At 46.6% G+C, this 26,809-nt stretch overlaps 1 protein-coding gene across 1 annotated transcript in view; it reads left to right on the forward strand.

The window, feature by feature from the left end:
* The window catches only part of ARHGEF40 (Rho guanine nucleotide exchange factor 40), a 312,707-nt gene that overhangs the window by 184,866 nt on the left and 101,032 nt on the right, over nt 1-26,809 (forward strand). The window contains exons 12-14 of the mRNA XM_086923058.1: nt 17,402-17,524; nt 18,819-18,989; nt 19,849-21,092. Coding sequence (XP_086779184.1) covers nt 17,402-17,524; nt 18,819-18,989; nt 19,849-21,092 — 1,538 coding nt within the window. The remainder of the gene's footprint in view (nt 1-17,401; nt 17,525-18,818; nt 18,990-19,848; nt 21,093-26,809) is intronic.

The raw sequence follows: 26,809 nt of genomic DNA on the forward strand, positions 1-26,809 counted from the left end.
TTGATCTGCACTACTCTTAGCTAACAAACCCCCCTCAAAAATAGAGCTGTGTAGTGTTTGAACTAGGCCAAGAGGATGTACAGTTACTGAGGGTTCGATGCCTGCACAATCGGACCCGGGACGCCCATGGGCTGGGAAAGATGGTACATTGCCCGCTGTGTGGGAACCTGAGTGCCTAAGGAGTCAATCTACTTCCTCCAGACCCCCGAATCTATTTGAGATTGGGAAACCATTCCAATGTGAAAAAGGATCCACTTGATGGTTAAAATGGTTTCTCCTTGGTTGTTGATGGACTAGTGACCAATTGTCCATCTGATTGTGGATCGGTCGTGGGGGATAGAAGAAGGACAAGGGTTTCGGAATAACAGAGGACCCTTCACTACAAGGCCACGAGCATATGTGCTGTGCTGTGTGCGGGTCATCGAAAGTTACAACTATGCAATCCCCCGCATTTGTTTTCCTAGTTGGGCCCACCCAGGAAGTTCTGCGCACCATCAGCACTTTACTTCTACGGCCATTGGGGATAGGTCTATTGACATTAAGCCAATGCATTATTTTATTTTTCAAGGACCAATGATCCTCATATTGGCCATTGCTGATCTGTGGAACCCCCATCAACACAACTACAAAATCATTTGCTTCCGGGGGAAGGTCAATATAGCCCCCTCTAAAATTGTTCTTAACCTGGAAGTCCCGGGTAGGTGGTATAGCTACCTTGTCAGGCTGGAGTTTTGAAGATAGCCCAGCTTTAGAATTGACAGGTAGGTGGGTTGGGGTCCGCTTCGGGACCTTAGGGATTGTAACAGTAGGTATTTGATCCACCTTCACAGTCCTCGGTTTAGGAACCGGTTGTACAATCGTGGGTATAGTGGGCTGGTTTTGGTGTGTTTGCACTATGGGAGCTGGAGAAATAGCATCGGCTACAGGGAGGCCCTGATTCTCAAGACTTCTTAAACCGAGAGTGGCCAGAGCAATAATGCTCTTTTCCATCTCAAGTAGATTATTTTCGATTCGTGAAAGTCTGAGATCTAAGGGGGAAAGGAGCTTTTTAAGGGATTCCCATACCAGATCTATGAATTCCCTATCATTATTACCCAAACCATCTATCTGTGGACCTTCAGTCGCTGGGGTGGAAGCAGGTAATTGCTCAGTGGTTGTCCCCACCCCAACTCCCTCCAGTGGTGGCTGCTCCCCAAACGGCCGAGCAACTTTGATGGTGGGTGTTGGGCCATTCGTCGGTGTCAGGTGTTGTGGCACCGCGATTTTCGCCTTCTTACGTGAATAGGCGGAACGAGAGCGAGCCTTCCGATTTAATTGGGTGGCACTAGGGACACTAGGGGCATTAAGAACCGCTGGGGGGGGAAGGGTAGGAACAGCATTCTGGGTGCAAGAGGTGACGGGGCGCTCACTTCCAGTAGATTGAGTTGTGAGGTGTGGTGTGGGGAAGGGATGAGTTGAGGAGGAGTCTGGTGTACCTCTGCCTGGGAAATTATACAGTGGGGGATGGGGGGACGCTCTGGAGTGACCGCCACAGCTATAGAGCCCAAGGAGGATTTTTTGGAAGTAGCAATGACTTCAGACAGTCTTCTGGCCGCTGCCAACTCGAGAGATACCCGAGTCTGAAGCTTGGATATTTCCTGGTCAATAGCGAAGTTAGTGCGGGTAATGAAGTCATCCATTGGACCACTAATTGGGTGACCACCTTTGGAGGCCTTACTCCTGGTTATTCTTGTGCACATTTCTTAAGTAAGGGGCAAGGCCAAACAACAAAATGTATATGAGAAAAGGAGGGCGTGGATCGAACTTTACGGACCACTGTAGTAGGAAGTAGCGGGCAAAAGAGAGTAGGCCAGTCCAGTCCGCTCAGTCCTCGAACGGCCTCAAACGGCCCGCTCTTTGCCCGGTCTTCGCCCCGGGCTTAGTCCCGCGCGCGTCCCGCGTCGCGGGAGACCCGGACCTGGATATATGGACCGTTTGTGGGCAGTGGGCGGGCCACGGGGAGAGCGGACCGGAAGGTCTTACAGGTCACGCAGGGACTCCTGGACAATGGAGTCCCTGCACACGCTCGCAGCCCCGCAATGCCTCGCTCCCACACTCAACTCCAGGCTCCTCACCAGAGTCACAAAGCAGCAGCCCCAGCCAAATGGGGCGAAGCGGCACCCGCGAAGCGGGTGCGGCAAGCAGTGGCCACAGGTACAGCAGGCAAGCGGAAATCCAACGGCAGCGCCAAGAACAGCGCTACAACAGGCAGAAGCGTCCCAAGGAGCTATGCGGCGGAATGAGGTAAAGTACCCTCCTGTGGGCGGTGGGCGGGCCACGGGGAGAGCGGACCGGAAGGTCTTACAGGTCACGCAGGGACTCCTGGACAATGGAGTCCCTGCACACGCTCGCAGCCCCGCTATGCCTCGCTCCCACACTCAACTCCAGGCTCCTCACCAGAGTCACAAAGCAGCAGCCCCAGCCAAATGGGGCGAAGCGGCACCCGCGAAGCGGGTGCGGCAAGCAGTGGCCACAGGTACAGCAGGCAAGCGAAAATCCAACGGCAGCGCCAAGAACAGCGCTACAACAGGCAGAAGCGTCCCAAGGAGCTATGCGGCGGAATGAGGTAAAGTACCCTCCTGTGGGCGGTGGGCGGGCCACGGGGAGAGCGGACCGGAAGGTCTTACAGGTCACGCAGGGACTCCTGGACAATGGAGTCCCTGCACACGCTCGCAGCCCCGCTATGCCTCGCTCCCTCACTCAACTCCAGGCTCCTCACCAGAGTCACAAAGCAGCAGCCCCAGCCAAATGGGGCGAAGCGGCACCCGCGAAGCGGCACCCGCGAAGCGGGTGCGGCAAGCAGTGGCCACAGGTACAGCAGGCAAGCGGAAATCCAACGGCAGCGCCAAGAACAGCGCTACAACAGGCAGAAGCGTCCCAAGGAGCTATGCGGCGGAATGAGGTAAAGTACCCTCCTGTGGGCGGTGGGCGGGCCACGGGGAGAGCGGACCGGAAGGTCTTACAGGTCACGCAGGGACTCCTGGACAATGGAGTCCCTGCACACGCTCGCAGCCCCGCTATGCCTCGCTCCCACACTCAACTCCAGGCTCCTCACCAGAGTCACAAAGCAGCAGCCCCAGCCAAATGGGGCGAAGCGGCACCCGCGAAGCGGGTGCGGCAAGCAGTGGCCACAGGTACAGCAGGCAAGCGGAAATCCAACGGCAGCGCCAAGAACAGCGCTACAACAGGCAGAAGCGTCCCAAGGAGCTATGCGGCGGAATGAGGTAAAGTACCCTCCTGTGGGCGGTGGGCGGGCCACGGGGAGAGCGGACCGGAAGGTCTTACAGGTCACGCAGGGACTCCTGGACAATGGAGTCCCTGCACACGCTCGCAGCCCCGCTATGCCTCGCTCCCTCACTCAACTCCAGGCTCCTCACCAGAGTCACAAAGCAGCAGCCCCAGCCAAATGGGGCGAAGCGGCACCCGCGAAGCGGGTGCGGCAAGCAGTGGCCACAGGTACAGCAGGCAAGCGGAAATCCAACGGCAGCGCCAAGAACAGCGCTACAACAGGCAGAAGCGTCCCAAGGAGCTATGCGGCGGAATGAGGTAAAGTACCCTCCTGTGGGCGGTGGGCGGGCCACGGGGAGAGCGGACCGGAAGGTCTTACAGGTCACGCAGGGACTCCTGGACAATGGAGACCCTGCACACGCTCGCAGCCCCGCTATGCCTCGCTCCCACACAACTCCAGGCTCCTCACCAGAGTCACAAAGCAGCATCCCCAGCCAAATGGGGCGAAGCGGCACCCGCGAAGCGGGTGCGGCAAGCAGTGGCCACAGGTACAGCAGGCAAGCGGAAATCCAACGGCAGCGCCAAGAACAGCGCTACAACAGGCAGAAGCGTCCCCTAAAATATAACAAACATAGTGAATATAACCTGCCAAGGCTGCTCGCCCTGCCTCGGGGTGTCTTGGTTTTCCTGTCGTATGCTGCTCACCCTTATCTTTGTCATTATTTGGGGAAGGCTTTTGTCAGCCTGCTCTGTCTTTTCAGCAAATAGAGAACTTAATCTTATATCTGATACTTAATTATTCAGACGTGTCCATGCCTAGTGTATCATCTTCGGCTGCTTGTCCCTAACTCACGTGAACCTTACTGTAGTATCTATCGTGGGTTTGACATTGGGAAGACGTTATTGTTCCTTGGGCTGGAGCAGTTCACTTTATATCGCATTTCATGTGTTTAACTGAGCCGAGACTTGACCGCACGTTTGTCTCCTACAAGACAGAATAGTTATTCCCGTGCTGATCGGCTGAGGGTCGGCCGGGCCCATCGTTGCTTCTTTGAAACTGGGAGACGTTCGTTAAACTCTGACTTGTGCTGATCTGTGACATGAGATTTCAGACAGAGATGTGCGAAGTGCAGCCTGGCGTCAAAAAAGGAGGCCGTGCCGCGGTTTCTTTAGTTTCTGTGGCAGAGTATGACTAGTTTTAAGTGTAGAGGTTTTGGGGCTGCCTCTAGGTTCCGCATCTGAACCACCCTTCGCGTTCCTAGCCTCCTAGGTTGTCCCTGGTTTTCGGGGCTCGCAGTCGCTTCCGGTGCTGTCACTGCCTCTGGTTTACTGGCTGCCTGCGGTTTCCGGCTCTGCCTGCGGTTTCTGCACCGAGATCCTATTTCTCACGCTGTGTGTGATTTATTAAGCCGCATCGTCGTCGTCCTTAGAGTACTGACGCCCCCTGGTGGCGATTGAGAGCATCGCTAACTGCAGAGATGAAGCTCTACGTTGATTTAATAGTTTGCATACTAATATCATTAACATAAATTACATCGTGTGACCTTTCGTTGATCTTGGTTTTACAATAAATCTCACGACAGAATTAGATCATAGGATGTCTTACCCCTGTGAAGTCACGGTTAATATCATTCACCAAAAAAGAGACCAAAGTGTTTAGCAAGAAAGAAAAATGTCAAATATTTTTTTTTTTTTAAGTTTGCGAATTGCGCAAAATTTGTATTTTGGATCACTAATTTCAAGTCAATTTGCTGAAAACTCTAAAGGTCGTACCGCCGATTATATAGAATACTTAAATTCGTTCATAGTGTGTCAAACAAGGATGTCCCTTGCTGTGGGTCACACGTGTTTTCTTACCCTAAAAAACTTTGAAAAAATGGTGGAACCAGTGGTGCGTTTTCTTGCACAAATTTCACCTAAAATGCCCAAATAGCCTTAGGTGAGAAATTTAGTTGAGAAAATGAAAATGCAAATGGCCCATTGTTTTTCATAGCATTTCTTTTCACTTCTGCATTTCACATCCTTTCATGTGTCCATCCTGTCCCTTACAAGTAGATTTAGAGACATATACTATGAGTGAGAATCTCCTTGGGGGGTGTGGTCGAAAAATTAAGAAATGTATAATTTCAGGCCTCAAGACACCCGAGGTACGAGAGCTCAGTACTGCTGTTATATCATTGGGGTGTCTTTGGTTACATCTTTTCCCACCATTTTCAGTTCACCTCCCCATATACCCGTATCCCTTGTGTCAGTCATGTTCCTCTCCCTTTCCTCTTGCCTGGGTCGTACCAACGCTAATTGTACTGTTGGCTTTGAGTGTTCTAGGGCGCAAGAAATATGCTGTATTATCCCCAGATGTCTCCTCCAATGAAGTCTCTTGTGACACAGAAGCCAGAAGGCTAGAATATACCCAGACTGTAAATGTTGTTTTGATTCGAGGAACCAATACATTTGCTTGAGCAATTCCTGTTTGTGAGCATCAGGCAAATATAATTTATTTGGCGGGTTTAATTACGGACTGGAGAGGAGGGGTAGATAAAACGAGGGCGGCAGATGCAGAAAATAGGAAAAGGGAGGAAAACATGAAGAAGTGTGAGGGCAGTGACAAGAAGGTGAGGGAAGGGAAGAAATGTCAAGTAGGAATGGGGAGAAGGAATGTGGAAAGAAGGAACGAGGTAGAGTGTGTTGGACTGGAAAGAGGTAGAAAAGAAAGGGCAAAACGAGGCGGAGGGTGGTAGACGCGTTGCATGTCTCTGGAGGACCTATGAGACTTAGTCAAGAAGGAAGCAAACGAGAAGAGAGAGGGACACACAGAAGTAGAATGATCAAGGAGCAGAAAGAGGAGCATTGTTAAGATAAAAACCAAAGGGCGAGGAAATATCAGTGAAATTTATAGAACAGTGTGTGGAACACAAGTTAAAGCATTACATTCCTCAGTAGGCTAATTACATGCTGCACAGATCAGAGAATAGCCTGCATGCTACATGTCCGGTTGCATGTCTGAATCGGTCCAGGGCTGACCCAGGCTTTAATTCTTCTCAGAAGATACAATGTGTCCCTTTGGGTTGGGTAACGAGAGGGCCTGTTATTCAAGTGTTAAGAGACAATGACGTGCACAACAACCTCTTAAAATTATAATTATTGTTAAAGGAAAAATTAAAGAAGTGCACAGAAGGTATTTTCAATAGAAGTGATTAGGGTACAACACTCTCCGTTCTACACTGACACTTCTGGGATTTCCTTACTGCTGTTCCTTTAATAAGCTGGCAGGGCTGGGGCAGTGTCAGCCACGTCTGGTCTTTCTTTTCAGAGGCATCACGCTGGTACTAGAATAACATAGACTGGCGTCTGACATAACTATTGTTTTCTAAATATAATTATTTATATAATATCAACCATTGGATTTAAACATAGGAAACCAATACCCAGTGAGATATGTTTTTTGAAATAATATTTAGCATCCATGCCAACACGCCTGCTTCAGGCATAAGACTGACGAATTTCAAAGCCAACAATGGCTTTGTTTTAGATTTCTACCACTTAAAATGTTACCACTGGAATGGAAGTTAGTGGGACAAATAAATTCACTCAGTCAATTTTTCTAACTCCTCTTCCTTCCAAAAGTTAGCACGAATGATTTAAGACATATTTGTGTTAGACAAAATTTCTGATATTCTGGCACACCACTCAATGCAGAAGAGGGGTACCAAATTACGGAGTAGGCGGGCTGGTGCCATTGTCGAACGCAGTTCACCACCAAGAAAAAGGCAAGCGAGCGAGTGGGAGCTGGCACGGCAGGCAAACCCTCAGAGAGGCGAGACAGCCTCGGAGGGGAGGCTACACATGCGCAGCTCTTCTGCGTGTTGTTTGACGCGGGTGGGACGACTTCTAGGTACAGCCCTGCAGACAAGGTGGTGCGGTGTTTGTAATTAACGACGCACTCGTGTACCTAAGCCGTTGATTGGCAGCACAAGAAAGACTGTCGGCGCTTTAATAAACAGCACAGTAAACTTCTTCTACGTGAACCCGTTTGAGCGTTTCGATGTTTCCTGTAATGAACGTGCTTGCTGCTCTCTGCCGCATGATGCATAGATCCAGGTGAAAGGAGCGTGAATCTTCCTCGGAGTCCACCGGGGCTGTCATAGCTCAGCAGGCGCAGCGGAAGTGATGCTCTCCGCCCGCCCCTCCTGGTTCAGCTCACCCTGGTGGTTGGTGACTCGCTGTTACTGGTGCCTGTCAACAGGGCCGGACTGGGAACCAGAACCGGCCCTGGCAAAGTGCTCGGCCGGCCCCCCTCCGGGAGGAGAGGGGAGGGGGGAGAGGTGCGACCGCGCTCTGTGACAGGGCCGGTTTTCGGCCGTTTTTGTTACAGGGCCGTTTTTGCAGCATAACGGCCCTGTAACAAAAACGGCCCCAGGGGCCTAAAACCGGCCCCCAACCATGCGGCCCACCAGGGAATTGCCCGGTGCCCTCAACGGCCAGTCCGGGCCTGCCTGTCAACTTCAGGCTAGACGGCCTGTCTATCCTGCGGCTACGGGCTGGTTCTAATGGCTCACGTAGTCGCAGGCGCCAATTTATTTATTTATTTATTTAATGCCTTTTTATATAGCACGGACTTTACCCGAAGGTGTTGGAGTGCTGTAAAATAGAACCAGTTAAGTTACATGAAAGAAATGTTACAAAATAGAGCGTTACAAAAATAAACAGAAGACTAGAAAAGGTAGGATAAAACCATAGAAGGCAAGAACACAAAATCAAACACAGCAAGCAAGGGTGCGAAATGTACAAGAAAATATTACAAATTTACAATGATTAATGAACTTCCTAGAGGGGTCTGAGAATGAAGGTATTAGTTCTGAAAGTTCAAAGAACTTTCTGTCCTGATGAAAGTGTGGTAGGCTAGGCATCATACAAAGACAGAAGGCCTGACAGAAAAGCTGTAGCTTACTGTCAGTTTGGTAGGGTTCCCAAGAATCAGCGTGCCCACAAATGAGCTGGGGAAGAAACCACTCCTAGTCATACGAAAGTAGGAATACAACATCTCAACACTGCATGGATACGCTGAAGAGAACCTTCTCGAAGTAAACATTGACAAAACTAAAGTACTGTCAATAACCGGGAATAAAAAGTCCCACTCTTGGTTCCTTGGAACAAAGGCAATCGCAAACTGCTCCGAATATAAATATCTTGGCGTTATAGTTGACAAGGGACGCCGTTTTTCAAATCACCTTGAGGCCACAAAGAGAATGGAATGCTTAAAAACTGACCGGTCCCACCTTTCTGCCATTGGTTTGTGTTGCCCAAGTTCAAATTCAGTCATCTATTACCTACTGCAGCGAATCACTAAGGGAAATTACTGGACACTATCATTTCAAAAGCGTATAGAGTCCTCTTAAACTTACCATCCTATACCTCACAAGCCCAGATCCGGTTATAATTTGGACTAACAAAACAACTGCTAGCAAGGCGAGGATAGTACATTAAGTGTTGGTACAAAATAAAGAATTCACTTGAGAACACACTGAACCACCAGCTTTGGCAAGATCTGTATAGCAGCTCCATCGTACCGGCAAAAAAATATTTAGAAGAGTCACTGGCTATAACAGGACTAAAACAACTATGGGAAATTTCACTACCACACGTACAATTTAAGCATGCAGTAAACAAGGGTATAAAGAGACTCTCTTTTATAGAGGACAAAGCCGCCTATGCCCATAGGTGCCACGCCTGGATGATTTTGAGCACCTATAAATCACCCAGGTTACAGGCTTATTTTGGACTGGGGTATTGCAGGAAATCAAAAGAAGCCTTCCTAAAACACAGGCTAGGAATTCTACTAGCCATACCCCATCTACAACCATGGCTGAGAAGGAACTGCGGGACACTATGTAGGTTATGCGGTGCAGGGAAAGAAGACATTGAACATTTGCTATGCTCCAGTTCGAAGCTAAAAGAGGAAAGAGTAGCTTTCTTAAAAACAACCTTTAACGAATACAGAATACGCACACGGAGACAAGCAGTCCTTGCATGCTTTGATCCAAGACTTTCGCTACTAAATGGGATGTTGGTAAAAAAAACTTTAATCAGTGGTGCTCAAACTATCAAACAAAGATGTCAGTGGTTTTGCAAAATAATGAATTATGGACACTTCTCAAGCTCTCATTTTATAAATACTGTATTTTCTTAATAATTAAGATTTCTTTTTTGTCTTAGCATTTTTTTATTTTTATTGATGAAATGTGCATTCTAATGTATTTTTGTAATGGTTTTAATTTATCAGAAACAAACTTTTAACTTCCTTTTTTACTTACTAGTCCAATGCCATGCCATAGCATAAGCAAGGGCTGTCTGCCCTATTGGTTATGAGATTGATGGTGATGCAATCATTGTTTTCGAGTCCTTTCCTTTTAAAGGTGTCATAGTCATTGACCTGTATTGCGTTTTAGTGTTCAAAACAAATACCAAGAGTGTAGTTGGCTTGTGGGTTAGTAAAATAAAATTTAAAATGAATAATTAAGGATGTTGCTACAGTAACATGAGACGTGCTACAATGAAACATCAAATAATAAACAGAAAGCTCTTAGGCTGAGAAACAAGCAAAGAGTGGTAGACAAAACAGGTTCTTCACCTCACATGGAATAGTATATGTTGTAAAGTCCATACGTTAAAGGATGATACTTGTGCTATGGATCCCGGGGTAACTCAGCTGGTTGAGGTTCAGTACATAGAGGTTTGGCCGATTTATGACTTGAAACACATTACTACATGATTTCACTTGGTACTCAACAAACATGTCCACACCATGCCACCAGAAACTGTCCTTGACCTGTCTTCTAGTGTAAGATATGGCTTTCATGTGCTATGTCCATAACCCCTTTCCTTTAGGGAAAATGGAGGAATAAATGTATCCCCACGTACAATGATGTTGTTTTCAACACCTAATTCCTCCCGCACTTTGGAATATCCCATAATGTATCCAGATAAATTCCTTTCCTCTGGCCAACCACTCAGAATCCACTCTTTAACTTTATTGAGTTCACTATCATTGTCCATCTCTTCTCCCCACTTGGAGTCTAGGATAAGATTAGGAGCAGATCTACACACTATATTAAAGTGCCCCTTTTAACCATATTTTGAACATATTTTATCCATGGCCGGACATATTTTTGCATTTCCTAAATGACAATCACTACCACATCTACAACATGAAAGTACGCTCTTCTTTCCATCTTGCTTTTGCCATTTGGATTTCATGTCATTATTTTGTGGTCTATCTTTTTTTGCGTGAAAGTATTCCTCGTGTTAGGTTTATCTTTGTGTCCTACATGTATATCAGTTTTTTCTACACCCCTTATCTCTTGCACAAATATTTCTGAGTGTTCAATTGCCTTAGCTATTTCAATGGCAGCATTGAGTGACATGTCAGTACTTGTCCATAACCTTTCTTGTATTTCCTTTTTATTAGTTCTCATTGAAATTTGGTCTCTAAGTACTTGCTCGTAAGAAATATGTTCAAAATCACATGTTGCCGCTAAAGATCTAAGTGTGGACACATAATGCTCAATGAACTCATCAGAACGTTGCTTACTGGAGTAAAATCTAAATCTTTCCATAACAATGTTGGGTTTTTTCCATATCTTAAACTAAGTTGTTTAGAGGCATATTGATAAACATTTATATTACTGGGGTTTACTAAAACAGGTAAGCTCTTGAATTCCTTCAAACAGATCCCACACAGACAATGTTTAAGCAAAGCAAGTTTTCTTTCAGGTTCACACTTCTCTCCTTTCAATACCACAACATATGCTACGAACATAGCCTCCCATATCTCCCAATCAATGGGTGGTTCCCCAGGGGCATTAAGGGAAGAAGGTGGAGGAACAATCCCTGCCATAATAATGAATAGGCTGGTATTGGAACTTAATATGAAAATTAAAGTTGTGCTGTTCCTGAATGATCTAGAATTGAGCAATATGCAAAGGACAGTAGGCTACAGAGTCAAAGAGATGGGATTCCATTTCTTTGGAATGTAATGCCCTCACACACCCAGTTGGGTGTCATGCTTCATCATCGGGCTGCTCCTAGTCTTGCCGGCGCTGCAATGCCTGACGGACTCCAGATGAGGGGCACTTTGGCGGGGATCTTTTTCCAAATAGCCGTTTGGTGCCGTGGGGGTGAGAGATTTAGTGAGTTTAGATGAAAAAGTGGTGTGTGTGATGTTTATGTGAGTTAAAACAGGATTGTGAGTACCAGCAAAAATAACTTTAATTGTGGGGTCTCCTGCCCTGATTACAATAAACAGGAAAGGCGCAAAGCTAAGTTAATGTCTTAGGTGTGGCGCTCTTCCATGTGGTTGGTCAACAGGTTTCTTCGCAATTCTACAAGTCTAGAGGCGATTCGTCAGGACCTAAAGTTAAAAAACTATCCACACTAAGGTGGACCGGAAAAAAATAAAGAATTCATGTTTGGGATTAAAGCCACCATGACTTACTCTGTCTAATGGCTGGTAGTACTTGTTCTACCCCATATAGTTTGTGGTTCCGGCAGCAGTGGGTAGGTCCTTGGATTCGTTGCATACTACGCAAACTATATGGTGAAGTTCCTCATATCTTGACCTGCCGGGGATTGATGTAGCAGTAGTATATCCCAATTAGGATGCTGGTGACCCTCTGCTGTCCTTCGATAACCCTGCGCGCTACTGATCTCAGACTGGCTCAAGTACCGAGGATTCATTGTACCAGTCAAGGAGGACATTCTTTTTGATACCTAGCTCCAAGAATATTGAATTTCCTCTCCCCTCCCTTTCTGCCTCTGTTATACAGAGAATGTATTCCGTAAGGAGTACAAGACTTGGTTAATCCGATTCTGGCGTTAGTGGTGCATTAACACTGGGGAAACCCTATTGAGTAGCCACTCTACAAATGTTAAAAATAGAAATATGCAGATATATAGTGTGACCTGCTCAAAACTGCTGCTTTGGGCCTGGCGCTTCCCACATGATCGTGCTGTGTTGAATGTGTTACATGTCCTGATAAACGTGGTTGAGCGTTCTGTATTAGTGACCTGGAGCGTTTAATGGTGTGAGGACAGTAATACCAAATGTGGCACATCTGCATTGTGTTGGGTGTTTGAGAACTGTTCTGTCTAATGGGCCTTTGAGTGTTGTGTGGGACGTCTGTTGGAGATGATTGCAAGTGTGAATGCTAGAGGTGAGTCAGAGAGTGTCTGAGTGTGTGGTTAGTAAGGGCTGTGTGACACTAGTGGCATCAGGGGGAGGAACGGCATGAAGGAGGCTCGGTTCAATTTCCCACCATAATGAACATGCCATGGTTCTGACCATGACATGGTTCACAAGGCGCCACACCGTTGCCGTTGGCTAGGCCCCGGCTATGCCATGGCTCTGATTACACCAGGACAAGGATAACACACCAGAGCCCTGTTCATGCCAGGTCTCTGAAGGCCTGGTCAAGATTCGTAGCACGTGGGCTCGTCCTCCAGTGCTGTGAGGCTGTGAGTATGTAGTTTCCCGATCATAGCAGGGTTCTGTCGGCTCCTCTTGTCCAGCCATGGCCCAGGCTGCTGAGACACTGTGGGACCAGAGATACTTTCGGGAGCACAGCCCAAAGGTGGCTCAAGTCATCTGTCCCATCTGCCCATCCACCCTTAAGGGTCTTCTCACCGCTCCTGGAGGGTCACCCTAGCACAACAATGCACGTGTTGAGTCAAGAATGAGGAAAGAGGGTCTGCATTACTGCAAGCCCAGTGAGGAGATGGTTGTCCGCAGTGTCGAAGGTGGCACGCCAGAGCCCTTCATTCCTTCTAGTGAGTCATTTGTATCTATCATCTTCTTTTCGTCTTGGTGCCCTACCTGGTCCCAGCCTCCTGTCACAGAACTCACATTGTGTCACTGTATAATGCGAAGGGCATTATTACAGGTTTTTTGTGGTGTTTTTAAGAAAACGGATGCTGGATACCGATCTGTATTCTGGGATTTTAGGTATTGCGAAGTTAATGGGGTGACTATATCTGGCTTCGGCTGTACCTTTATCTCCTCAGTCGCCCCTAACCCTTCTCTAGGGCAGGGCTCTCCTCCACAGGGACCTCTCCAGTGCTCCTGACTGTCTTTAAAAAGAAAGCACCGAAAGACTTACTGATACTGTTATATCACTTTGTTTCCACATGTTACATTATGGTGTAATATTTTCCAATATTTGTCTCTGAAATGTTTGAAATGTATTTTGTAGTTTTCTATAGTGGTCTTGTCCTGGGTGGTTATTTGTGAGGTCCCTACGGCTTTCGATTCATTGTCTTCAGCACATGTGCTTGGGTAATAGTCTCTTCCATCTAATCATCCGTTTACATGGTTGATGTTAATGTTCGTGTGTATTGCCAGGCCCCCTTATGCTCACTCATGTGCATGGATCAAGGGCTTATGGAGGATAGTGTATATATTTTAAATGTGTACTGCTTTATTTTGGATGGTGTGGTTGGTTTAAAAATCGACTCACTGGTTGAAAGTATTGGAATGGGAATTTTCTGTGTCTTTATAGTTAATAGGGACAAAAAACTCACCCTTGCAGATAGTTGTAGGATTTAGAATTATTTTAAATATAAGGATGTGTAACTATGGGCCTGATTTTAAAGTTCGGCAGACGGGTTACTCTGTCACTAACGTGTATAAAAGTGCACTATATCAAGTGGTAGTTGTAATTTATTTATTTATTTATGCATATTTATATAGCGCGAACATGACCACCGAGGATGTCAGAGCGCTTTACAGATGATGCAACAAGGAAGGGTATAGACAAGCATACATAGCAAACAGAGCGAAATGTACAAAAGAGTATTACAAATGTCCAACAGTCACGCGTGATACCACAGATAGAATATGCGTTACATTTGTGATGGAGTAACCGGTCCCCAGATCTCTATATCTGACCCTATTTTACCATCAGTAGGTACTTTAAAGGGCAGTGCCTTATAGTAATGACTTTTGGAAGAGTGGCCTGCAACAGTTTAATTAGATAGCGACGAACATTGGTAGTTTATAAATCTCTATTTGAAGACGTAACATTATATGGAATTGTCTGTCGCGGCTGGTAGACGCCCGTGGTCAATGGAGCATTGACGTGCAGCTGTCTATTAGAGGGCGGTAGTAATCTGATGTGGCAGTATGAATTCCATCTAGATATCTACTTCAGAATATTGTGGACAAAATATCAAGGAACAAAATGTCAACAACGTAAGTATATACAGGTAGGTGCAGGTTTACTTTACTGAACTCCACACATATACCTTATCTAATAAAAGGGACTGAGCCTCTGCCTTCCTGAAGTAGCTACAGCATCAAACGCATCTTGGCTAAGGGTATATGAAGACTTTTCTGCATTGCTGAACCAAACTGCTTTTGCGTAAAGAAATATGATTCTGAGCATTGGATCATATGAGGGACATATCACAGTTATTATAGAGGAGGGGCAGGTGGCGGAAGCTTGTCAGAGAGAGTGAGCCTGAGATTCATTTTGTCAGCGCTCCTGTTTTTTCTTCTTTACATTGTGTTATTTAGTGATTTCTATTGCACCACATGCTTGAAGAAGCCTGTATTCAACAGAGCACAGTGCAAGGCCTTGATCTAAGATATCTTTTGTTTCCTTCAGCTATTTGTGGTTTGTGTTATGCATCATCTCTAGTAAATGCACTTTACAGATTTCCACATTTAGCTTCAATAAGTGCTCTCTATTATTCATGCTTATTTCTGCATGTAGTTAGTGTGGCGATTTGGGTATTAATAGCACCGCCATCACAGCACTTCATTGCCTCAGTATGCGGACCCATATAAGCTGGCACCAGTTTAGTCTAGCTGCGAATGGCCACTTAGGGTCACATAACCTAGGTTTCCTACTTTTCTTAGGCAGGAGGTTCCATGAGAAATAGGCCCCAAGTTGTCAGTGCATTCCACCTCTGGTGTTTTCATCATGTTTTTTTTCTTTGGGGGGGGTATAGTGCGCTCTGCGTATGCTATCACCGCATTGGACAATATGGGTCAAATCATGGGTGAAACCATTCCGGGTCCGGTGGGTGTTTTTTGTAGGTGAGACAACGGAGCTTTAATTGCAGTAGCAGCTGCTACCGGACATGGTTTGTGGGTTGAAGGGTTGGTTAATTAACAACAAAAAACACTTACCTTTCAACAGCCGCCTTAATTAAACTCGAGGGGGCCCCCCTGCAAGGTACATGGAGGAGCCCCGGTCTGGATTCAATCAGGAGCTCTCAGGCCAGAGAACTGTGCTGAGGGGACCACCTGCAGCTCATGGGGGCCCCACACGGCAGGGCCTGTGGGGACCTGTGTTACACCACTGCCACCGCCTCCCCTTCATCCTTTTCCGTCTTCCTTTCTGTAGTTTGGCTGGCAGCAGGAAGCACCTGTTGCAGCGTTGTGATTGGTCTGAGCGCCGGGGATCGGAGCTCATACTATAACTGGAGCTTGTGCATGTTCCTCACCAGGCTGTGTAATGTAGCCTGCTGGGGAACATTCAAAGTGCGCATGAATTATTTGGTTGGCCCAAGAGGGCCGGCCAAGCTGTTCATGCGGACTTTGGGAGTGCAATCCACCCCTCCCCTGCTCTAGCCAGCCACGCCCCACCCCACACTGAACGCATGCCACTGACTGAATGCAATAGGAAAACTAAAATGATAATAACGATATGTTATTGTAATTTTACTTTTACTTTTTGCGCAGTGGGGGAACGCTTCTCCGCCCTAGCGGAGAAGCCGTCACTGTTTAATTGGCTCCATCTGTTCCACGAGGAGGCTGTGGAATGTGTCAAAGGTAGGGGTAGTTAGATATGCAGCATCCACTAAAGACTCTCTCAACAAAGACTTGTACAGGTTGCTATTTGCGAATGGGTTTTCTGGATTGGCTTAAATGCCTCAAGTTGCAGTGATCGAGATGGGCCAGCTGACGATTGATGACCAGTGGCATTATCTTGAAATGTGAAATTGGAGGTATGTTTTTCTATGAAATTGAGACTACAGACAACCTATGTGGTGGCGCTTGAGGTGAGGAACCAAGATGGGGTTCTGTTTGGATAGCCTGATGACAAGCAAGGGATGTGCAGATGCCTGGGTTTCAAATGTGCAAAGGTTTGGTCTTCTGTGGTTTGCATGCAGAGATCGTTTTGTTTGATCCTTTGGGAGTTTTTAAAACGCAGTGGGAGAGCAAATAAAATTATTTTTGATTACTTTTAAGATATATATGGTTATGTTGTGTTGAGTTGTGTTATGTGGCATTTGCGTAACACACAGCTGCCATAAGTATTGCATCATTGCTCTCAAGTAGCCTGGAGCTATTACAGGCAGACCTGTATGATTTCATTAGTGAGGGATGTGGTTGTAGTATGTCCAATGTGTGAAGATTTGGTTGTGGCAAGTGAGGTGATCACACGTGGTCTGTCGTGTCGCCGCAAACTTGATGCTGCTGTATGCTTACCCATGATAATAGAGCATGTGAGAGGAAATATGGTATGCAAAATGCACTATTAATTTTACATCTCTGAACAAGGAAATGTCATGTGATGTCTCCGCATTTTTGGAGGTGATGGTGCGACCTAAAGAAATCAGCCAATAGCACAGGGCAATTTACAGTTGTCAATGGCAAACAGAATATATTTCTCAGTGCTCTGCACCCTGTCCAGGTATCCCTTGTTTCATTACATTCATAAATTGATTGCCTCTGGTCAAGGGGATCCACAGCTCTATGGCTGGTCCATATCAGAAGACCCCTTTCAAGTTTATACTCTGCCAGCTACGTGCTCCACCCTGGTGCCTATTGGCACAACAGATTTGGAGGGGACTGACAAATTCTCACATTGAGCTAATGCCACCTCTGTGTTGGTCATTGGTATATCCTTGCCTGTGCCTCTTCGACAGACAACTGAACATTTGTAGCTGTGTTTAGTCTCCGTTGCACCCATGAGTGTTGGATAGAGCATGAGAAGCTTCCAATAAATAAACAAATGACTATTTCTGTGCTCATTTATCTAGCTGTGTTGCACTTCAGTTGCTGCGTTGCGTGGCTGCAGATGCTCATTGAGTGATGTTCTTGTGTCTCTCTTGTGGTTGATGCTCCCTGCAGGCTGTGGCTTGGATCTCCAACTCTGGCGAGAAGATGCTGGCTGGATACTCTGAGCTGGGAGACTCGCTCATAGTTCTCCGGCAGATACAGGAGACCTTTCAAGCCTTCCAAGCCCTAGCCAAGGTGAGGAGATGGGAGCCCAGGAACTAGATCCCACCACTGGTTCTGTAGGAAAGAAGACCAAGGGTCAGGGGTGGGACTTGTGAAGATAGGACTAAGACACTGGAGGATGGGTGAGGCCATGTTCTAGGTGAGAGGTGGCCCTGGAGGAGCAGAAAGGGGCAAGGGAAACGACAGGGGGGTAGGGAAACTGGAGGGGTCAGAGGAGACAACGATGGAAGGTAGAGATAGGTAGACTCTTGTTGAGAGGTGAAAGCAGAGCAATAGAGAGAAGAGACCATGGAACACAGAGCAGTAACTTGTGAGAGGACTATGCGGCTAACTGCCAAAGACTGTCTGCGTGAGGGACACTGGCGGGTGGATGACATTCGACACTCGGTGAAGGGGGAGATGGGCAACTGGGGGTCAGAGGTGACACAGAGGAAAAGTAGAGAATGGAGACTTGGGATGGAGACAGGGTCAGAGATGACGCTGGAGAGTTAGAGAAAAAAGTCTGGGCGTCACGGCCTTCACTTGGAAATGGAAGAGAGAAGACACCAAAGTGTGTCAAGGAATACTATTTAAACTGTGATGAGATACAGGATTCTAGAGATCATATCAATGGAGATGAGAGAGACGGCAAGAGTAGGCACAGCAGGATGAGAACAGAGCCTGGAGATCAGGTGACTGGATGGAGGTATAAGAGAGAGACCAGGGGGTCGGTCAGAGGTGACACCGGGTGACCAAGATGGAGATCAGGGGTCAGAGTCAACACCTGGGGCAGGAGGGGGGGGGAAGAGAGGGGTTGTTGGCAGCGATATTAAGAGATGAGGAAATAAGAGGAGGAGCCCAGCAATGACAGTGAAGGTGAAAGAGGGTTGGCAGTGACATTCGGGTGTGGAAGTTACAGGTTCACCTCTGACTCTTAACTCGTCAGTCCATGTTGGAAAGGACATAGACTGACGATTAGAGGGTCAGAGGTGAATCGGGATGGATAGGAGAGAGAATTCTGGGGACCCGGGGCAATACTTGAGGATTGATGAAAGAGAGGAGATTGGACCTCACTAGTGGCAATAGGATATTGACACGAGAGGGTAGGCCAAGGGTCAGAGGTGACCCACGGAAAGAACAGAGAAATTGAGTATCAGCAGTGTGGGGAGGGAACTAAGTGCACCAGAAGAGATTGTGGTTTATGCCAGGGTTCAGCTGTAGTAATAGTTAGTCAGAGTTTAGAGATGATGGTGTCTTCAGCAATAGTTCAGAGGTGATAGTAATTTGGATAAGAATTTACTGGTGATGACCTTCTTATTTTTGCTAGGAGAAAATCCGGAGGGGCCGTGAAGCCTTGAGGCAGGTAGATTCTTGTGTGTTAACAACCAAGCCTGACCCACTAGCCTGCAAGACCAAGATGGAAAACTTTCTGCAGGGCCTGGAGAGGAAGGAGGTGGAGATTCAGAAGACAATCCTTCTGCAGGAGTTCTTCCAGAGGGTGAGTACGCTGGGCTAGTGACGGGCTCGGGGAAGTGCGCGTAGTGAAAGAGGGGACTCTCAGACTAGAGGGTTGCAAGGAGAGGTTCCTGTAGATGGGGGGCTGAGAAGGGTGTGTATCACCCCTTAAGCCACAACGAAGAGAAGGTATACTAATGTATCTCAAAGTGAGGGTGTTGTGTGAAAGTACTATACGCACCTTAGGGATAATGGGCGGGGCGATGTTGTGACAGCACAGCCTAGCAGAGGGGGTAAGAAGAGCTGGAATATTGAGGTTGTCGGATACAGGCAGAGACTGGAACTGAGAAGAACCTCCGATTTGACTGAGTCCTCAGCAGACGTATTTTTGTAGTTTCCAATAGAGACCTTGTCTGAAGGATGGAATTTTGTGAAAAAGCCCTTTTGGGAGGAAAGTAACCTGGGTAATTTGGAGTATGATACACTGGATATGTAGAGACCAAATCATGAAGAGGTTCAGTGAGAAACAGAAGCCATGTCAATAGGGTAGAGAAAGAAATCGCAGTGGGAGGCACTCACAAGACCCCCTCGGAGAACTAGGCCATAAAAGGAATGATACGCCCGAGAAGTGGCCAGACCTCTCTAGAAGAGGATAACTTGATGAACTGTTGAGACCCTTATCATGATATGCATAAAATATGGAAATATAAGTAAGTGTACACCTAAGATTAGTGTAGGGAAGTAGATGGATTACTACCTTGGTAAATACAATATTGTGAGGTAAGAGATACCTCTGTCGGATGGAGTATTAGGTACTCTTTTGCTTTGCTTCATAAAATCTACTCCCATCACGTTGGCTGGGAGTAAATAACTTTTGACCTTCTCTCCATTTTTTTCTGTAGGCCCACAAATGGACCCTAGAGGGCGTAAAGCGCTTAGCAGCTGTTGGCGAAGCGTCAGGCACTGCGAGACAGAACCAAGACGTCCTGGCATCCCTGGCGCAGTATCAGCAGCAGCACCCAGTCATCCCAGAGCAGCGCTTCCAAGAAATGAAGGCCTTGGCCCTGGAGCTCCAGAGTCAGAAGGCACTGAGAGAGTGGGCCCAGTGCTGGTCCAAGTGCCAGGAGATGGAGAAGATTTTCCACAAGAAAATGGAAGCAGCCCTAAAAGACAAGAAGGCCTTTGAGAAGGCCTCTGTCAGCCCTGACGCCCTGGCTGGCAGGAAGAACTGTGCCAATGAGGAGGAATCCAGTTCTGAAGCACTAAAGGGCAAAAAGACATCACATTCAGATAAAGGGCAACTTAGCCCCAAAGTACTAATAAAAAGCAAGAAAGTGACTACTGAGAAAGTTGAAATTAGCCCTGAGGCTCCTAAGGGTAAGAAGGCAACTGTCTCAGAGGAAGTCCTGACCAGGCCCGAAGTCCTTAAAGGCAAAAAGCCATCTTCTCCGGGGAAAGTCCAGGCTAGCCAAGAAGCTCTCAAGGCAAAGAAGCCACCTGCCCCTGAGAAGAGTCCATCCGGCTCTGAGGGCCACCGGAAGCGATCGGACAGCATCAGCACAGTTTCAGAAAAAGGGGAAGGCAGACGTTTTTGGGGCTTGGGCTCCAAGCTCAGCCCTTCCAGGAGCATGACCTCACTGCTGGCTCCCCAAGCTCCAAGCAGTACTACGGGTTCTCCCGATGCCTTGTCGGGGGCTCTGGCAGAAGACAGTGACTGGGATACAGTCTTCGTGGACAACGAGAGGTACGACGGTTCTCGCTTGGGCCTGGGCTCTACTGCGTCCTGGGCGCCGACTCTGCCAGTATGTGACAAAGCCTCACGCGACCCCCGGAGCAGGGGCGCTGCATCAGAGGGTTCTGCCTCCCCCTGCCCGAAGCCTCGACTCCCCTCCCCTAGGGGGCTGCTGCTGAAGAAGTCTCAAAGCACAGTCTCTTCTCCACCACAGGGTCAGAGGTCAATCAGCGAACCCGGCCCAGGTCAGGGAAAGGTTGGCGTGTACATTCGGGGGCTGGAGGTGAGCAGCACGGAGGTGGTGGACCGCACCTGCTCGCCAAAGGAACATGTCATGATAGGCAGAGGTGGGGCCTTCTCCGCTGATGCCCCCTGGGGGGGAACCCCAAGAATGGAGAGGAAGAGAAGGATTGGGTGAGTAAGACAGGTCTAAAAAGACCTGCAGTTGATGGGGTTACTGCTGCACTGGTCTCTGATCCAAACAGGCACAGCTAGGACACCATATCCAATCACCCTGGACCCAGCAGCACACTGGTGTTCAATTGAATGGTGACCATTAATATGGCTAGTGTTATATAACTTGGGCCAGCAACACACTGGGGCTAGTATCACAATAGCAAGAATCTAACTGGAGTGTGGTTAGCCTGTGACCTATGGTTCCAGAGTCAACAGAAGAACGTCTGAGTTCTTTCGTGTTTTCTGCATGACTGAGAGATTCACCATTTAGCCTTGAAGGGAGTCTGTGGGATCACAAAGGAAGTGGGCACACAGTAGTTGGATGAACATATGCTGTAAATTAGGCTAGCAGGAATGCAAATGCATTGAATAATCAGACACGGTCAAATACTACAATAATCAGAATGTGAAAACTATTCTTTGCTGAATCCAGGAGGGAAACCGTGCATAATTGAGAGAAACCCAGGAGAGACTGCAAGATGCAGTCACTTGGGAACACCTGAGTGTTGTAAAATATTTTTTGTTGTTTTTGGTTTTTAAATCATTCCACCTGATGTTGTCAGATCAAGCACATGTGTAGTGCCAAGCAGCCTGCCTCCTGGGCGCCATCTTCAGAGTTCTTTGTTCCATTTCCTTTTGTCCCCAACACCAGTGCTGTGCTGAGAGGACTTCTCTGAATTAGAGTGTTTGTAGTTTAGTTTACAGCACAAATGGGGGGAAACAGTCACCAAGAGGTGGCAATGTAGCTGGATGACCTGTTTTCAAAATGATTCCGAATCCGAATCAAAGCTTAATACAGCTCAGAATTTCCATTAAAGCATCGTCAAACCAGAACTAATGCAAGCCCCTTTATTTGACCACATCAGCCTGAAAAATGATGCACCTCTTTGAGTGCCTGAGACCCAAATTCTGGGAGTCTTCAACCTCCGAGACATATGAAAGGGAGAATACTGAAACATAGAATCTGTGGATGTAAATGATAATATTTCAATTAAAAACCCCATCCAATTTAAACTGGAAGGGGGCTTTGGTTTATCTCCCACCTCGCAAAAAGAAAGATTTCAGCTTGAAGCTTACGGAATGGTTAGCCCCACATATCTTAGCAGCAGATCATTTTTTGCTCTTGGGGGATCTTAACTACCATAAGGGTAATCAATCTGACTCTGATTCTATCCGTCTTCTTGCAGATTTAGAATTCCTTGGCCTCTACCAAAAGGTGGTTGGTCCATCTCAAATAGCTGGGCATACCCTGGATGTAGTTTTCACCAATATCCCCCAGTTGTCCTGGTGTGGACTGATCACTTCTCTCTAAATGTTCTCTTAGATGTCCAGAAACCTAGTTCTGTCTTCCACAATGTCTTGAAACTTACTAGACCTTGGAGAAAGGTTGTCCCCTCCACCTTCTTCTCTGTTTTTACTCCTCCTGCTTTGGGGGACTATGAAGACATAGATCTTGAATTAAAAGCTTTTGATGATTCATTTACTCAGGCCTTAGATACCATTGCCACTCGGAAACTGAGCAAAATGAAAACAAAAAATCCTCTATCTCCCTGGCATACTGTATCCCTAAAAAAGTAAAAGTCCATGTGTAGGACCTGAGAGAAAAAGGAGATAATCAAAATCAGATGAGGAAAAACTCAACTATAAAAAAGCATTGAGGAAATAGATAAAAAACGGCAATACTGTAATTAGGACCTGTATAGTTGACAGAATTAATTCTGCAAAGAATTCCTCAAAAGAGCTTTTAACATTTTAAAAGAATTCACCTCTCCAACTACTTGTAGTTCTACAACCATCACATCCCAGATGCTCTGGGATGATCTTGCAGTGCCTTTTGAATACCATTCTCTCTCATATAACACAATACCGATAGAACTAGCTTTTTCTGAAGTCCGTGTTAACTCCCAGTCCCCCACATTGGAAATTTTGTATTTTGCTACCCCTGATCAAGTACTGGATTGGCTAAATAAGATTAAATCTGGATGCCCTCTGGATCTCGTCCCCCTTTGCGTCATTACCACTTTGGCTCCTGTCCTACTTGCCCCATCACAGATTTATGCAATATTTCATTACAGCTAGCAACTCTTCCATCTAAATGGAAGATGGCATGTATTAGACTGATTCTTAAAAAAACCTATGGCTGATGCTATGGATATGCAAAATTATAGACCTATATCACTGCTTCCTCTCAATCATAAAATGTTATTCGATCTTTTTACAGAAGATCATAAAAGTACATACAAATGCATAAAAACCACTAAGTAAAATCACATAAAAACAGACTTCAAATCCTGCCAAGACAGCCCTTATTAAATTCATGGTTACAGGCCCCCATTACTACGCGCTCAAATACATACAAAGTGCATTTGTTTAAAAGTTAATAAAAAGATTTGGAAACCATAAAGAATAAAAGGGACCCCAAACTTCATTCTTTAGCCACATAGTTCCTCTTCCTCATGGATGCCACGGTGAAACAAGCCATCGGGTTCGGTAGCGATTTCAGATAATAAAGTGCTACCGGACATGAACGAAAGTGGTTCCTCTTTAAGATAGGATTGATGAATTTCTTTCTTTCCTGAGCATAAAAACTACAAAAGAGTACCAAATGTAGGTCATTCTGAGGTGACTGCTTCCTCTCATTTCCAAAGTTTCAGAGTCACTGGTGAGTCACCAATTGGTGTCCTATCTTGAATCCAAGTAATTGTTGGACCCCTCTCAGTCTTGCTTCTGTGACTCCTTTAGCTCGGAGTCAGCATTAATGGACGACACTGACACAATCAGACTCGCTTTAGATAAGTGGATTTCAACCATGCTGATTCTCTTTGATCTATTGGCGACTTTTGTTACCATCTCCCATCAAATTCTAGTTCAAAGATTGGAGGAGATTGGTACCAGTGGCAAGTCCCTGAAATGGGTGGAAAATGTTCTATCAGAACGCACCCATTCAATACATATGGATCCCTACCTTTCAAAATCCACGGTCCTGGACAAAGTAGTGCCACAGGGATCAATCTCGAGCCCCACTCTTTTTAATATATATGTGACTCCCCTGGCTAAACTTATCAGGTCGTGTGGCTTCAACACTATCTCATATGCTGATGAAATGCAACTTGTCATCACCATGGATTCTAGTACAGATCTCACCCAAGTCAAATTCAAACACTGTATGTTAAAAATTGCATCATGGTTGACTGCTAACTCCCTTCAGCTTAACACAAGTAAGACGGAGGTCTTACTATTTGGGAAGGCTCATTCAGTTGGGTCTGTAGATTGGTGGCCATCTGAACTTGGATCACCCCTGACACCAAAACAATTTGTCAGAAATCTGGGAGTCTTATTGGATAATAATCTTTCTATGAATGAACACTTTAAAATCTTTTCTGGAACTTGTGTCAGCCTGATGCGCATGCTTAGGAAGGCTTTTCATTGGGCCCCTTTGCATGCCAGGAAGACCCTGGTCCAGGCGTAGATAGTGAGCCGTCTGGACTATGAAAATTCACTAATGGTCGGAAGGAACGAAGACGTCTTTTCCAGACTTCAGGTGGTGCGGAATACAGCAGCACCTTGTTTGTAATCTTTCTCTGCATCCCCATTCGCACCCTTATTACGCTCCCTTCATTGGCTGCTTATAAAAAAGCGTGCACTATTCAAACCTTTGTGTCTGGTTTTTAAATCACTGCATGGAAGGGGACCGCCTTATCTTAAAAATAAACTACAGCCTTAAATCCCAACACACCAGCTTCGATCCAGTCAACTACTACTGCTATGCCCCAAACGTATCCATACAGGCAGATTTGGACGCTGTTCCTTCTCTTTCCTGGCCCCAAATCACTGGAATCAGCTATCCTTGCCCATCCACTCTTGCTCAGATCGAATCCTTTTCAAGAAATTTCTGAAGACTTTGCTAATAATCATTGTATATCACTTTGAACTGTTTCTGATGGCTTCGGGCCCGAGAGATCCCCTCGGAGATAATCTGTGCATCTAACAAATAAAATAAATAAATAAATGAGGTTATGGGCACTCCATTTTAATGTAAGGTGTAGCCCACCCATGGTCATCTCTCTAGATGAGAGGGCAGCGTACAAGACCCTCGTGCAAAGAGACAAAGCGTCATATGCAGTTCCTGCACCAATGTAGTACAAGGGGTGGTTGCCGGAGTGCGCGCACAAAGACGCCAAACTCCTTGCGCCAATTCTAGACTACTTTATTCAGCTAGAAAAAAGTGATCCCTTAACCCATTCAGTACCAGGCTGCTAGCAACAAGGCCAGAAAGACACGTAGTGTATCAAAATATACCCTGCTTCCCAAAGCACATAGCGTAATATCACCCTTTATTCAGAACTGGTGACTGGTGGAGCGCGTAAGAAAACTGAGGCATGGGGGAAACACCCGGCACGGACAGCGTACTGCTGAAAGGGTACTGTCATCATCTGTACATGGACCCCTGTTACCCCCTAGGGGCTAGTTGGCTGAGCTTATGGGATTCCTCCCAGAAAGTGAACAGGAATGACAGAGGCCTGTCACTAATAAGCTGCACCCGTGCATGGGGACCACCAAATAGCCTTACATGAACCACCCGAAGTCACACAGTAGGCCCTAAGTGGAGAAACCAAGGCAAAAACAACCTGAACAGAAGCGAAGCAATGGGGCCTTTGCAGAGAAGGCCTCTCAGTGGACACAGCTGAGCAGAAAGCACAGCACTGAGGCAGCCCTCATTTCAGGAATCAATGCCAAGTATTCGGTAGGGCCGTACTGAGGCAGAGGCCCGGGGAGCGCGTTTATCTAGGCCTTTCGAGCACCAGTGAACATATTACAGTTAGTGCCCTAGAAGTGAGACGAGGCCACGAGATGGAGTCTCAGCTTTCCAGCCGTAAGTAGTTCAACATGCCACATGTACCAACACGCAGACGCATGAAGGTGCCAGCATCCAAGTATGCTCAGCTTGCAGCATGTTAAGCACCACCAGGTTATGGGCTGGACGGTGTGCATTTTCTGCCATCTAGTGGTCAAGGGTTCACACTTGCATGACCGTCCTTTTTCGTTTCCTTCTTATTATTTTATTTTGCCATTTCATGTTTTGATTCCAATTGAACGTTGGTGTTTTCTCCTGGGGAGCTGAAAGAGCTTGAATAAACTAGCCTGGAGTGACTCACTTCCTGACAGACATGATAGCGTGAGTCATTGCCAGCTGGCTGCGACTTAAGGCCCTGTGATTGAAGACAGATTTCCTTCCAGTTTCTGACCTCCAGGGCTCAGCCGCTGTCTTTGTCAGGGGCCTGTTACACATTTCTCAAGTTTCCTTATTCCATATGTCAGTGGCTCATGCAGTCCAGGTTTTTTCTTTGCATTACGGCACCTACAGTCCTAAATTTAGATTGAAATAAACAGGAAAAGTCACAGACTGAAGCAAGGACCTGAACTGTAATGTTGTTCACATACTTGTAATTGCATTTATGTAGCGCTTAACATCTGTAGCGCTTAACCCCGGGCAACACGCTACCCCAGAACCCAAGGTCGTTAGTTAGTCCTGTGTTATTGTGCCCTGAAGCAGACCGTTCCCTGCGAGCACTCCAGTTTAGTGGTAGATGAAACTAATAAGAGTTAGCTGTCATCATTGTAGGGAAAGGCACCTGTATGAGTTCACGCAGGTGGGGGAGGGTTAGCACACGAGG

This window comes from Lissotriton vulgaris, chromosome 5, assembly GCF_964263255.1.
Source record: "Lissotriton vulgaris chromosome 5, aLisVul1.2, whole genome shotgun sequence".
Lineage (NCBI taxonomy): Eukaryota > Metazoa > Chordata > Amphibia > Caudata > Salamandridae > Lissotriton > Lissotriton vulgaris.